This window comes from Agelaius tricolor, unplaced genomic scaffold (assembly GCF_023055355.1).
Source record: "Agelaius tricolor isolate 1412-34295 unplaced genomic scaffold, bAgeTri1.0.p SCAF_1, whole genome shotgun sequence".
NCBI lineage: Eukaryota > Metazoa > Chordata > Aves > Passeriformes > Icteridae > Agelaius > Agelaius tricolor.
In genome coordinates this window covers 6,804,864-6,817,884 of record NW_027269261.1, presented here as the reverse complement: position 1 = coordinate 6,817,884, position 13,021 = coordinate 6,804,864, and the positions used below count along the sequence as shown (strand labels likewise).

Sequence of the window (13,021 nt, the reverse complement as noted above, 5' to 3'; positions counted from 1 at the left end):
ACAGATCTGTGTAAATGAACAGATGATGAAAACAACCTAATAAACAGTACTAATGACTTCATGGGATACAATCAAGGGTGATTTGGTATTTTCTTGTTTTTACCAAACCACTGCCTGCATTACTTAGCATTTTCTGAATACAAAGGAAAGCCATTTGAACAACTATGCTTTTCATGTTCACTGCAAAATCAGGCAAATTTCTGCATTCAAGGTTTGAGAGTGAATTCACTGTGATTACAAGCATTCAAGAGAAGACAGCCAGCACTGTAAATGATAAATAATTATTATACACAAATATTATTGGTGCAATACAATTAAAATACAGGAGCAAACCCTCAGCAAATATGCACAGGACCTGCACACAACAGCAGTTCCACTGAGTGAGTTAGAATAGCTGTGCACTTACTTCAAATTGATCCAGAGCAGAGGTAGGCGCATTCAAAAATGCCAAGAAAGAATTCTGTGAGTCTTGGTGCTTTACACCTAGAAAACAGCAGCAGGTTTATAAGCTACAGAAAATATGACCTTCTCATGGAGGACCTTTGCCTTGCTGAATTGGAATTTTGAGTGTCCACCTGAAGCACCTATGTGTTTTGAAATAAGCCGCGCATTTGGTTTATTTTCCAAAGTAAATGATTTTTTTCATGAACAAGCATGTGTTTAATCAACCTTTCCCAAGTTAGGATGTGTGTGGTGAGAGCTCCACGTGGAAACACACTGTGTGTCCATGTCTGCCATGCAGAGGGCACTGGTTTCTAATGTGCCCATATCCATTTGCACCATACACTAACCCAGCAAGTGCCACCCCTGCCCCGGTGACACGTGGGATGTCCCACCGTGGCAGCACAGCTGGAGCCGAAAAAAGCATGGCATTTCCAAACCAGATGGGTTCCTTGAGCCATGCTCTGTGCCTGCCACCTCTCCCTGCTGAGTGCCCAGCAGCTGCACAATCCTGGGGGAAGTTTCAGAGGTTTCTGTCACACACTGAAGCAATGCTCGGCCAGGGAGCGGAGCAGGAACGCTGCATCCCCTGGAGCTGCAGGGGCTGCCACACCTCAGCTCTTACTTTAACCTGCTCCAACTGGTATTTTTTATTTCTTCTTCTTTTCAAATTCAAGGTGTTGTGTGTGTGTTTATACTTCACAGATGTGTATGAACTCTATTCTTCTCAATCCTATAAACATGCTATATATGCACATACATATATGTATTTATTATGACCAGAGCCTGCAGACTGTGTGCATCTCAAAACAATGATGCTATCAGAAGTTACCTATTTATTTTTAAAAATGTCAGTATCTTGCTCTGATTAGCCATATCTGTATGTTCTAAATATAACCCACAGCGAATAAAGTTGCAAAGGACACTTTCCTCTTTAAAATATAAATACACTGAAATCACAGTAAAATACTAAAACAAATTTTCAAACCACCACCAACTTTATGGAATACTCTCAGCAATCTTTTCCCCACCGATTTGAATTTCTGAAATATATTTATAAACAGAAAAGGATTAGGTGCTAATGCAAATAATCCCTTCCTAGAAATCAATTTCCACACACTGCAAGTTACTCTACCACTGTACCCTGACTACATTTGAATCTTCTATACAGTTCATAATTCAAACAGCAATATATTTCTTCTTTTAGGAGAAAACCAAATCAAAGGTAGTAATGATTTAGATTAAGGTGTATTTCTATCAGACTATTTGAATAATTGCAGCAGAATATTACTAATATAATTCTGTTAAGAAACATGACTAATGTTTCCTTCAACAGTACTTTTTTGCTTGCTTCTTTTCAGCAAAGAGTAAATGTTTATTTCACCAGAACAATAAGGTTTTAAACACTGGAAAAAATATAGGGTAAAATATGAATTATAAATTCACAACATTATTTAGCACAAGGAAAGATTTCAGAAGTCAAGTAACCATGCACAATATTTAAGGAAGTTCAAGAACATATAAATGAAACCTAAACATGACAAAGTATTTTTGTCTCCAGAGAGATGCTATCAAGAGCTTCTCTCCAAGCATTTGGAAGAAGAATAATCCTGCTATCAGTGCTAAGCATTAAGATGAGGGAGTATCAATTCCCTAAGTCTTATTTGCTAACTGGAACCATAATGCTCTGTATAGGTTTGAATTATTTTTACCAATCAAGCAGCACTGGAAGGCCTATATATAGGAGATGAATGTAAACTCTAATACTTTATTGACCAACCAGCCATTAAGTTGGAAAAGCTGAGCAATATTTGACATCCCAATGCAGCAATTGTTGCCAGGGTATTTAAATTCTGGAGTTCAGAGAACTGCAGAAAATTAGGTAATTCAATTTGGCCTGAAAAATACTTCTTCCCATGTGCCTCATAAGACACAAATATTAGAGCTACTACAGAGACTGCAAAGAATCAGCCAAATCATTATTCAACTCTTAATGATTTTTTTTTTCAATGCAGAATTACCAAAACCAGTCTCTTCTCCCAGCAACAATGCAAAATAGTATTGGACAGATGCAACAGTAATCCCAGAACATGCTCTTAATACCACAGCAAAGCACTCATGACCACACTGCTCACTATGCGGCTGCAAAGCCTATCAATGGAGTTATCCCAGAAACAAACAAATGCTATGAATTCCTCTGCACTTGTTTACTCTCTCTGGAGACAGGCCCAGAACACTCAGAGATGAACAACACTATGATCAGTATTGATGTCTAAATACCTTCACCCATCATAAAGGAGAAAAGGTTAGAAATATATCTATATTCTGACAGTTTCCTGGCAGTAAATCACTATACACAGGCCAAATAAAAACAATGCAGCTTCAACTCAGATTGTACCTTACTGGTTTCAAAGGTACCAACAAAACTGAGGCCTATTACAAGTGTTAGAAGTGCAAATGCAACTACGGTGGGTACATCTTGACACACAAGTGCTGTGCCCACATGTTGATGTCATATTTTAGTTTCAAGGTGACACTTGATTGATAAGATGCACCCACCAATGTGACACACTATTTACTTGGATATCAGTAGCCATACCCTTTTCTGATCTAAGCTCTTCTGTCTCCTTTTTCAGCCTTTCGATGTCTGCCAAAAGCTCCATGTTCTTCTTCTCAGATTCTTGCAATTTACTTCAAAAGAACACAAAAAATATATGTAAGTATTGAGAACCCAAGATACAAGTCACTCTTGTTCCTGATGTCTTCAAATACCTGAATAAATCTACTGGGACCTGTTCAGTTTACAGAAAAAAGCCATTTATCTATTCAGTAGGTGCATGTTTTTCATGTTTCTAATTTCTAAGTAATTGAATGAGCTTGCATCCATGTGAATGAGAAAAAGACTGTATGTATTTTTATGTTTTAGAAAGTCTTGTTTTTCATTAAAGTTTATTTGCTAATTTAGTACCTGTAATAGCAATAGATTCAGCTGAACTATTTTTTTTCTCAGTTCCTTTACAGTTAGTTGTTTCAGTGCTTTCTGACTCACAGCTGAGAGGTAATTCTACTCTGCAATTTCAGCACATTTCTCATTCTTGCCTGTCAAAGCAAACACTGGTTCTCCTGTCCTTATAGGATTTCCAATTCTGCCTGTCATCACATTACCTGGCCTGGAAAACATTCAAGGCAGGTGAACCAGATGTTCCCATTTTACAGGTAACACACCTGAATCTCACCTCTGTCCTACTGCTTTCCTGAAGCTGCAAAACCCAGCAGTGCTGAAGCTGGACACCTAAAAATAGAATGACTTCCTACCAACCCATTTCAGGCATTACACAACTCAGAATAAATTCTGTTGTGGAGGTGGTGAGTGAGAAGTGAGAAAGTGAGAGGTCTGAGGAAGGAATAAAAGAATTTACAATAGTCCATTAACCATTATTACTTCTTCCTGTGCAAATCAGTATGCAATATTTATTTTTTGTCAGCTAACCCAGTGCAGCTATCAGCAGAATGAAAAAGAATATATTCTAAGATACAAACCCAAACTATGGATTTGGATTTGTTATCACAACTAGGAGAGATCATATTATTAAAAGAGAATGTGTTCCCTCTGAAAGTCTCCAAGATCTCAACTTTCCCCAGGAAGTGCTCAGCTGTTCAAACAATAAAGAGAGATGCTGGGTTTTTTTCTCATCTGGGTGATCAAATTTCCACAGCCAAGGCAGATAAAACAATGATTTGATGACATTTCCTGGGAGGTATTGAAGTAAATTTGCATGAGAACAATTCAGTCTTACCACTCTGTAGAGATGCAAGAAGCTTTGACTTTGTTCAGCTCATCCTGAATAGCCTGTTTGGCTCGGATTTCAGCATCCAGAGCAGACTGGAGCTCCAGCCTTGCAGACATGTCCAGCTTTGCAAAGCGCCTCATCTTCCAGGGCATGTCCTAGGAAAGAAGCAACAAATTAGATCAGAAAGAGTAAGAGGAAAGGAAATTGAACATGAGGAATGTAACTACCTTCAACAACTACATTTCCCAGTCTATTATGTCCTTGATGTAAGAGTTCATTAATTCCAAAATAATCTAAAATTAAGAGTAGTGTTAGCAGTAGTATTTCTGAACTCAAGTAACAAATTTTATGTTTTATGCTGTTCTCAAAAGCAAAGAGATTTTTTGAAATCTGGTTTTGATGTCCCTCAATTCAGATGACAGCTACAAAGGACATCCAAGTGTTCACTTGTTTCACAAGTGAAAGACTTGAAGGTTTTCATGAACAAAAGCATGATTTCCTTCAATAAATTCATATCTGATTATAAAGTAGCTACTTCAACTGTAACATAGATAAAATCACATCATAAAGATCTTGGTGTTTAATTAATTGATAAACAATAAATTTGGTATTCAGTAATTCAGAAGCTCTAGGAAAGTTTAACTTTCAATTAACATAGACTCTACAGACAGATTATTGCTGCAGCTGAAACTGTCAAATCAGTGTTTTTTTCAAACAAAAAACCTTCTGACATATAGAAGTAAAGTCTTACTGTAGCTCTGGCTCCCAAACTGGAGTTCCTCAGGGCTTCCAGCTCTTCTGTCATTTTAGAGGCCAAGGCTTGAAGGTAACCTCGAGCATCTTTTTCATCACTTACCCTAAATGATTACATAAGAAAAAATAAGGTGTTTTAACCAAAGAATCTAAAGAAAAAACAGAAGACTCTTCAACAAACCAACAACCAGAAACAGATAAATACAGAATACAAAAAGAATCATAAAACATAAGGATAAAAACAACAACAAAAGCCCAAACAGAAAACCACACAGAACCAATTCTTTGCTGCTTTGTGGAGTTCCATTAAACAATATGCATCACTAAGAAAAAGACTGAAAATTGAAGTACTATCTATCATCTACCTGAAATTGAGACTCTGAGAAAGAAATCTTTCAACCTATTTTTAGGGAGTAAATTAAGACAAAATTCACAACCAATAATTAACAATTATTGTCCAGAAAATATTGGAATTTGTGGTTAACTTTACTGAATCAATTGACTCTGAGAACTAGTAGTGGAACAGTGATGTTACTTCAACAAGTGCTAATTAAACAGGGAGAGTCTCCTTTTAATATTATTAAACAGCATAAGCCAGAAGAGGCTCTCTCATCCACCGAGCTTGTTTTCAATCCAGACATGTTTTCTGAGTGTAAAGACAACAAGGAGGAGACATGCCTGTTTTTCAGATTCTTTGATCATCAGTTACAAAGAAAGAACAACAACTTTCTGTGATTAATCACAACAGAAGGTTCTTTCTTCACTTTGCCTCAGGTGTTAACATAGAAAAGAAAGTTGCTAAAAAAATTAACTCACTGAGATTAAGTAACTTATGAAAAACCTGAAACAAACAAACAGAAAAAAAACCAACACCATCCCTCCCACCTCATTTCCTTATATGCCTGGCTCTAAACATGTTCATTTTGCCCACAGAAGAGCAATCCCAGTTCTGCAACACCAGGCCTTATGCAAGTACCTGAGCTGCCTCAGAGACCAGCAGGGCAATACCACAGCCTGATCACAGTTCAGTTTTATCAACACCAAACACTGAAATGTTTAGGATCTGCTGAAAGTACTGAACCTCAAATAGCATTAAGTAAAATATAGGGAAGTAGGATTATATTTTTTCTATTTCATGAGAATTAACTTGTCCTTGCTTCCTGATATTTAAAAGTAACTCTAACCCTAAGTCTGTTGGACTGGAGATGAGAATTCTCCAGATGCTTGATTTTATCTTGCAGTGAAGTGATTCCCCCTTTGTGCCTATAAGGCAATGTAAATCTTTTTGGCTGATACTACAGGGTTCACAAACACACAGAACATGGAAATGGTGCTGCTTGCAAATTTACCATTAATTATAAAAGTTTCAACACAGATTTACAGATAGTTGCCAGGAGGCAAGGAAGACAGGGAGCACATACTCTGAACTGTCATGGGCAAGGGAGGAACTGAAGAGCTTTCCCACATGGCCTTAGGACAAGATCACACTGTGAAAGCCACAGGCTAAATATCTGCAGGTTGTGGTGACTTTTGGGTGTGCAGTTGAAGGTTTATTTAAGGAAGACAGACTACTGTAATACAGAGGAGCCAAAAGCAAAATTAGCAACCATTTTCCACAAATCTCACACCTGACATGAAAACACAGGCATTTATTTGGCCTTCTTTTCTTTGTCTCCTGCTTATAATTTAGTTCAAGAGGTGGGGAGGAATCCAGGGAAGCCCTACATGTCCTGACTATTAAAAGCCAGTGAGAGTTTTTGTATTAATGAGCCACTGTTTTTCCCAAGGTACATCAGAACTCAATGGGAAGTCACATACCAACTTCTTTTCCCATAACATCTTGGATAACACATTTTGACAATCTGATAATCTGAGCCTACACAAACCACCCAGGCTGTAACAGTAGGCAAAAGATGTGAGAAGAAGCTAAAGATGCTTTTTGGAGGTAGTGGGTGCATAATTAAATACACTGTAAAAAAAAAAAAGCTTAAGCAGAAATAAAAAGAATGTGAGGCTCTCATGGTAAGAGTAAGCTTTCCTGATGTATGAGGAGGGAAAGAGATTTAGGAATCAGCATCTAAGTTTCTCTATTTTTAATGACACATAAAATCTTTGCAGAAAAAAAGGGCCCAATTTCTATGTCCAATTTTATGATGTCACACAGATCCTTCCTGATGGAAGGTGAGGAAACACTTCAGTTGTTTGGTTTATGGTGCACAGAGCCCTCAGGCTCCAAATGCTGAAAAGCTGCTCATGAAAAAAAACCTCAAAAGAGATGTTCCACAGACAAGCAGAAATCTAGAAATTGAAAACAGAAAGTAAATATTTACAAATATCTGTACTGAGTTCAAGGGAACTCCTCAAGCTCTGCAAGACAGCAAATTAAAGCAGTACCATTGGGAACTGAGGTGGTTTTGATGTCCACTAGATGGCAAAATTCTCTCAATAATGGCATAGGTTATTAAACATCATGTGGACCCAAGAGCTCTTGGAGCTTTTTTATTTGTTACTGTTTTGTTGGGCTTTAAAAATTAAAAAAAAATTTGGTAGGCTTTAAAAATTAAAATTAAAGTAAAAAAGCGCAAGAAAGGCAAATTAACTCTGACTAATGTTGTTCTCCTTGTGTTCATTTTGACAGAGAGCCCTGACAAGCACAGCAAGAGACCAAAGGAAGAAAAGGTCTTCAGGTTCCACCCAGTCACTTCTTTCTTTACTGAAAATTTGGATTAACTGTTCTGTTTTCAATATAATTGCCCTTGCAAATTTAGTTCCTCAATGCGAAGGACCCAGAAGAGCAATATGGTAGAAATTCCTGTAAAATTAAATTTAACTTTTTGGCTGGAGCCAACATCCTGACAACCTTCCCATAACCACTGGCTGCTACCTGTATAGTGTTTGTCAGGATGCTCAGGAAGTCAGACTGGGTCTCCAGCTGGGATACTTTACAATACAAAATGAACCCAGAGGACTAAAGAATTTTGCTCAACAGAAGTGGTCTTAAAGCCCTGGTGTTTTACACCAAGGTCTGTTTAACCTGATTTTAAAACCCCAAGGAAATCTGACAGTCATGACTCCTCTAGTCTCTCAATGCTTTTAAATTTCTGTTGTTGTACCAGCATGCTCAAGGTCTCCAACTTCATTTTTAATTTTTCCCCAGGTGTCTCCAATAAAATCTGTTTTTTAAAAATACCTCTCTAAAAATTTTTAACACTGCCCTCTGCTCCCAAGCCCTGAAATTTCACCCTGCCCTCCAGAATTTCTATTTTAGAGATAATTAACTTCTGACTATTTGAAACTCAGAATTTTACATGATTTGAGTTTCTTAACAGTTGAAGATGCACAGAATTTACACAGAATTTTTGCTATATTTTGTTCACAATTTGTGTGTGGGTTGTTGTTTTTTTTTTTTTTTTTCTGAGAGCAACAGATTTTAAAACAACCAAAAAGCCCCAACCCAAACCTTGGGGCTTTTTTAGGTTTGATTTAGTTTAGAAGTGTTGGGAGGGGGTAGTTGGTACTTTTTTCTTTCTCCTTTTGATAGTGGTTTTGTGTTGGGGTTTTTTTCAATGAGATCAATTAAGATAAAACCAACAATGGTACAAAAAATCTGGGTGATGAGGAAAATATTAACTAAATATTGTGGTAAACAACTGAGACAGCTGAATCTAAGCCTAACATCCAATCTACAGGTAAAACTGGTAGGATTTAGCTCATCCACTTAAACATACTCAAGGACACAGAATTATCCATCTGGTATGAGTTGTGTAGGTTTCCTTTTCAACCTGTGGTGAGAAAATCAGACTTCTAGAGTACTAGTCATGGGATTTATTGAGTTGTCTACCTTAGGACTTGTACAACTAGGTTAGATTAATCCCTCCCAAGTCAAGATTCTTGCCAAGTACACTGGGAATCACTACCAAGATTTCCAGTGACCTCCTTTCTGCACGGCACAGAAATACGGTACCACGGCTATTTAAAATATTCCTTTTTCAAGTGACTGCATTAAGCTCCAGTGCAATTAATCTCTTTCCTATCTCCCACAGGAAAATTTATAGCCCACTATAAAAGCCTCAATATTTCTTACTCTTGTCAAGGAATGATGAGTGATTTGGCTAATATAAACTCGTCAATATAATAGCTCCATTAAGGCTGAATGATCTGTGAGGGTCTGTTGAGTCCACAATAGAATTTGCAGTGAAAGTCTGATTCAAGTGTTTATATTAAAATATTGCCTTGTTTATGGTATCTTGAGATAGCAACAGCAAGATTAAAAGGTTTTCATACATTATTCCTAAAGATGCAATATTGCTGAGTAAGAAGGCAAGGAAAAGCTAAAGGAAACGTGATAAGCTATTAAAATTACTCACAAGTTATAAAATCTGAGAGAAATAGCAATTTAGAAGGGCCCCAGGAATCATGAAGAAAGTGACAAATCTTAACCATCCAAAGTGTGAATTCAAAGGAATTTCTTGAGAGGTATCCTTTTGATGACAAAACATTTAAAAGAATTTAGGGACTTCTTGGGCTTGTGTTACCCCAAACAGGGCTAAAAGAAGTCCCTTGAACTACCAGAGGCTGCTGAGCAAACTGTTTACAAACCCAGTAACTGATTCCTTCTACTGCCTCCTATCCTTTCTGGATATAATGCACCCAAAACACATATTTTAATGCAATATTGTGGGAGAAATCTGTTAAGTTTTGAAGAGGGAGCCCACAAATTCTCCCCTACTTTGCCAGCACCAAGGCATTCCATTGTCACACTGAAGATGTGGACAGGTACAGACTTGAATTGCATGTTCTTCTGAGGAAAACACAGGCTTGTGAGTGATTAAATAAGACTAGTTTTCTCCAAAATTAGGTGGAGGTTTTTTTCTTTTAAAATATTTATCATTATAATAGATGCTTAAATACTTCATATAGCAGCCATGGTCCCCAGAGAAGGGCCTAGTTTCAGTGCTGAATTCTAAGAACAGCAGATGGACATGACTAGATTATCTGAGTAACACATGGAAAAATCTAAACATAACAAGGAAAAAATGTGACCTAAGATAAGGCCTCACATAGCTAAAAAAATTTAACATAAGCAGAGAAAAGTATGGAAGGAAAACTGAGATGTGTTTAGTGATGAAAAACTGGAACTAAGCCAGACTTTTAAAATTCCCTTAATGTTTGCCCTCAGTACTTCTATTTTTTTCCTTTTCACATAATTCTTTAGTTTTTAGTTCTGTACTATTTAGAAGATACTATGTTATCAAAAGGGATCAGTAAAATGATGCTTGTCATTCAGAAAGTTGTCCTGCACATTCCAGATCTTTTTTCACTAAATATCTTCAGAGATAATAAAAACTGAAGGCCAAACCCTTTTACCCTTTACAATGACATCCCTAATATGAAAAATGCTTTATCATTTGCCTGAACCACATCAGTAATACATCTTAAATATTAAACACTCTCATAAAGTTAAGGAGAAGGTACATTCTTAATGGCTGTTGGTACATTTTTATATTGCATTAAGTGGAACAATCCACAATTAATTCTGATTTGTCTTTTCATATAACTGCCAAGTTATATGAGTTTTCACATGTAAATCTGAAAAATTGTGTTTGATTACCTGGGTGCAATATGACAGATAAGCACTGCCTTAAAGCAATAAGGAATGTGAAATTATAGACTTGTCTCACTTGTTACCTTGATTTTTTTTTCTGAATAAACATTTCCAATTGGCCAGAAATTAAAAGCTGTTTAAACTACCAGTTAAATATTTTTTTAAAAAAAATTTGTGACTCAGGTTGTCCACTACTATCACCGTTATGAGAGAGAAAATTTAAAAGGAACACACACAAAGTGGACCCTTTACATTTTTTAACTTCTGCTACAAATACAATGCCTTGAGACAAACTGGATTTCATAACACAGATCAGCATTACATACTTTTATGCAACAAACATTGTTTAAAACACACTGGAAACCCAGAGGATGGCCCCTATGCCTTGTTATATATTCACATGGCACTACTGAAAAGCCAAATTTCTCTATATCTGGACAACAAAATTGAACTAACAGGACAACAATACCAAACTAGGTTTCTCTAAAACAATGTTTCCCATTCTTGCCTGGACACAACAAATTAGATTTTTTTTCACTAACACAGGAAAAACAGGGGGAGGGAATAATCAATCAGTAACAGAAAAACACTAGTATATCATGATGAAGTCTTCCTAGAAGTGGATGATCTGTAAAATAAAGTGTCTGAATGCAAACTGGTTTTGTAGGTGTGAAACACTGCAATGGACCATTAAAGGTGAGGGGAGATGAACAGGCATGAAGAGGAAAAATAAAGATAGATGAAAACCTCAGAATACACAATCCTTTTCTCTTAGTAGTTTCAACCTTTTTTCTCTTCTCTTTAATTTAATAGAATTGGACAGAAGACTCTATAAAGATAACATCATTATTTAGCAAAAGTACCATTACAAACATCACTTGACTGGATTTGTGGTACAGTCTCAAATACTCTCCTTGTAAAAAAATCACATAAAAGTTGCAGTGTATTTGTTTCATTCTGCCACATGCCAAGCAGATGAAGGAAATTAAAGCTGAGACACAAACACTCAGCCACTGCTTTTCCCAGGCTTGCTCCCTCTCGGAGGCGTGAGCTCAGCACATGATTCCTTTCAGCATTTTTCCACAGCCACAAGCCACACCCAAAGGCCATGATTCTTCTGCACTTTGAAAAGCTCTATTTGGTGAGACACTTTCACTCTTTAGGGAGGAACACAATTTTCTGGATTTGTATATTATTAAAATCTCAGCCAAAACCCCAGCAGAATCCCAGACAGGCGTGAGGTTTCACCTCAGCACTTCCAAGCGCCATGTACAGAGACAAAAACTCGGCACCAGCCCCACCACATGCTGAGGGGTTTCTGTCATGCCAGGAGAGCAGAGCACTCACCACTGGATGATCTCAGTGATTTGGGCCTCCCAGTGAGCCACAGACTCCTTCTTATCAGCCAGGTCTCTCATCTCTTCCTCCAGCTGCCGATTATTCATACTCAGCCTCTCAAACATGGCGGTGAGCTGGAGAAGGAGAATTTAAACAACTCGTTAAAAGTATAAACTGCTGTGACTCCATCTTTGTGCAGACTCAAAACCACGTGTTCTCCTCTCCCACACCTTGCATCTGCTTTAGAAATTGGTACTGGTCATCACAATAAACATCATGTAACATTAAAAGCCAGAATAACTTCTTATATAACCTTATATAAGAATCTCTTCTCGTATAACCTTAGCTGTACTGAAAATCCACTTTTAAGGACTTGAACAACATTTTTAGTCTATCAATTTAATGAGTTTTCTGAGAATTAGTCTCCAAATACCTGTAAAACTCTTAGAAGGTCTCTGCTTTGCAACATATAGGTGTGGAATGTTCTGTATAGAAAAATCTACACTAGAAGAGCAAAGCAAAGGCATAAAAATTGTTATGGCTCAGATAAGACTGTTGAACCTCTCCCTTGTTTAGTAACCATGGAGAGAGAGACTGAACAGATACAGGCATGAGACAGTCCTGAGATTCTCCAGGTGTCTCACATTCCCTTATTTTTCATTTGACTTACTTGCAGACAGGGAAATTGAAATTAAATGCACATCTCCACGTACAATATGTTGTACCTAGCAATTAACCTCTCTCATTCAAATTGCTGCCATTCATACAGGCACATTCTGCAAGACAAAAGCCACAGCTAACCCAAGCTGGTATTGGGAACTAAACCTTCATTATGTTAAGTAATTATTCAGAGAGTCAAATTGAAATCAGAGACCAGATAGACTTTATAGGAAGGCCTGCTTAGGAGAATAAATCTCAGGTGAAAGCTTCTTTTAGTACTGAAATATATTAACAATTCAAAATGATAAAAGAATGGCCAATTTAAAATCTATTTTGCTTTTTTACTCCAAATATGAATAACTCCACACCCTATTTATCATTTCAATGGACTTATAATTTAAATATTCCTACTCATTATATGTCATTTGACAAG

General features: G+C 37.1%; 1 protein-coding gene across 10 annotated transcripts in view; it reads right to left on the bottom strand.

Annotated features, from left to right (window-relative positions):
* CDC42BPA (CDC42 binding protein kinase alpha) overlaps positions 1-13,021 on the bottom strand; it is a 183,019-nt gene that overhangs the window by 43,431 nt on the left and 126,567 nt on the right. For 9 of the 10 annotated variants that reach the window (XM_071421620.1, XM_071421537.1, XM_071421554.1 and 6 more), the window contains 5 exons: positions 11,938-12,062; positions 4,984-5,089; positions 4,239-4,387; positions 3,041-3,132; positions 407-483 (listed from right to left, as the gene is read on the bottom strand). In XM_071421620.1, coding sequence (XP_071277721.1) covers positions 407-483; positions 3,041-3,132; positions 4,239-4,387; positions 4,984-5,089; positions 11,938-12,062 — 549 coding nt within the window. The remainder of the gene's footprint in view (positions 1-406; positions 484-3,040; positions 3,133-4,238; positions 4,388-4,983; positions 5,090-11,937; positions 12,063-13,021) is intronic. The other variant, XM_071421581.1, reaches the window with a different exon arrangement.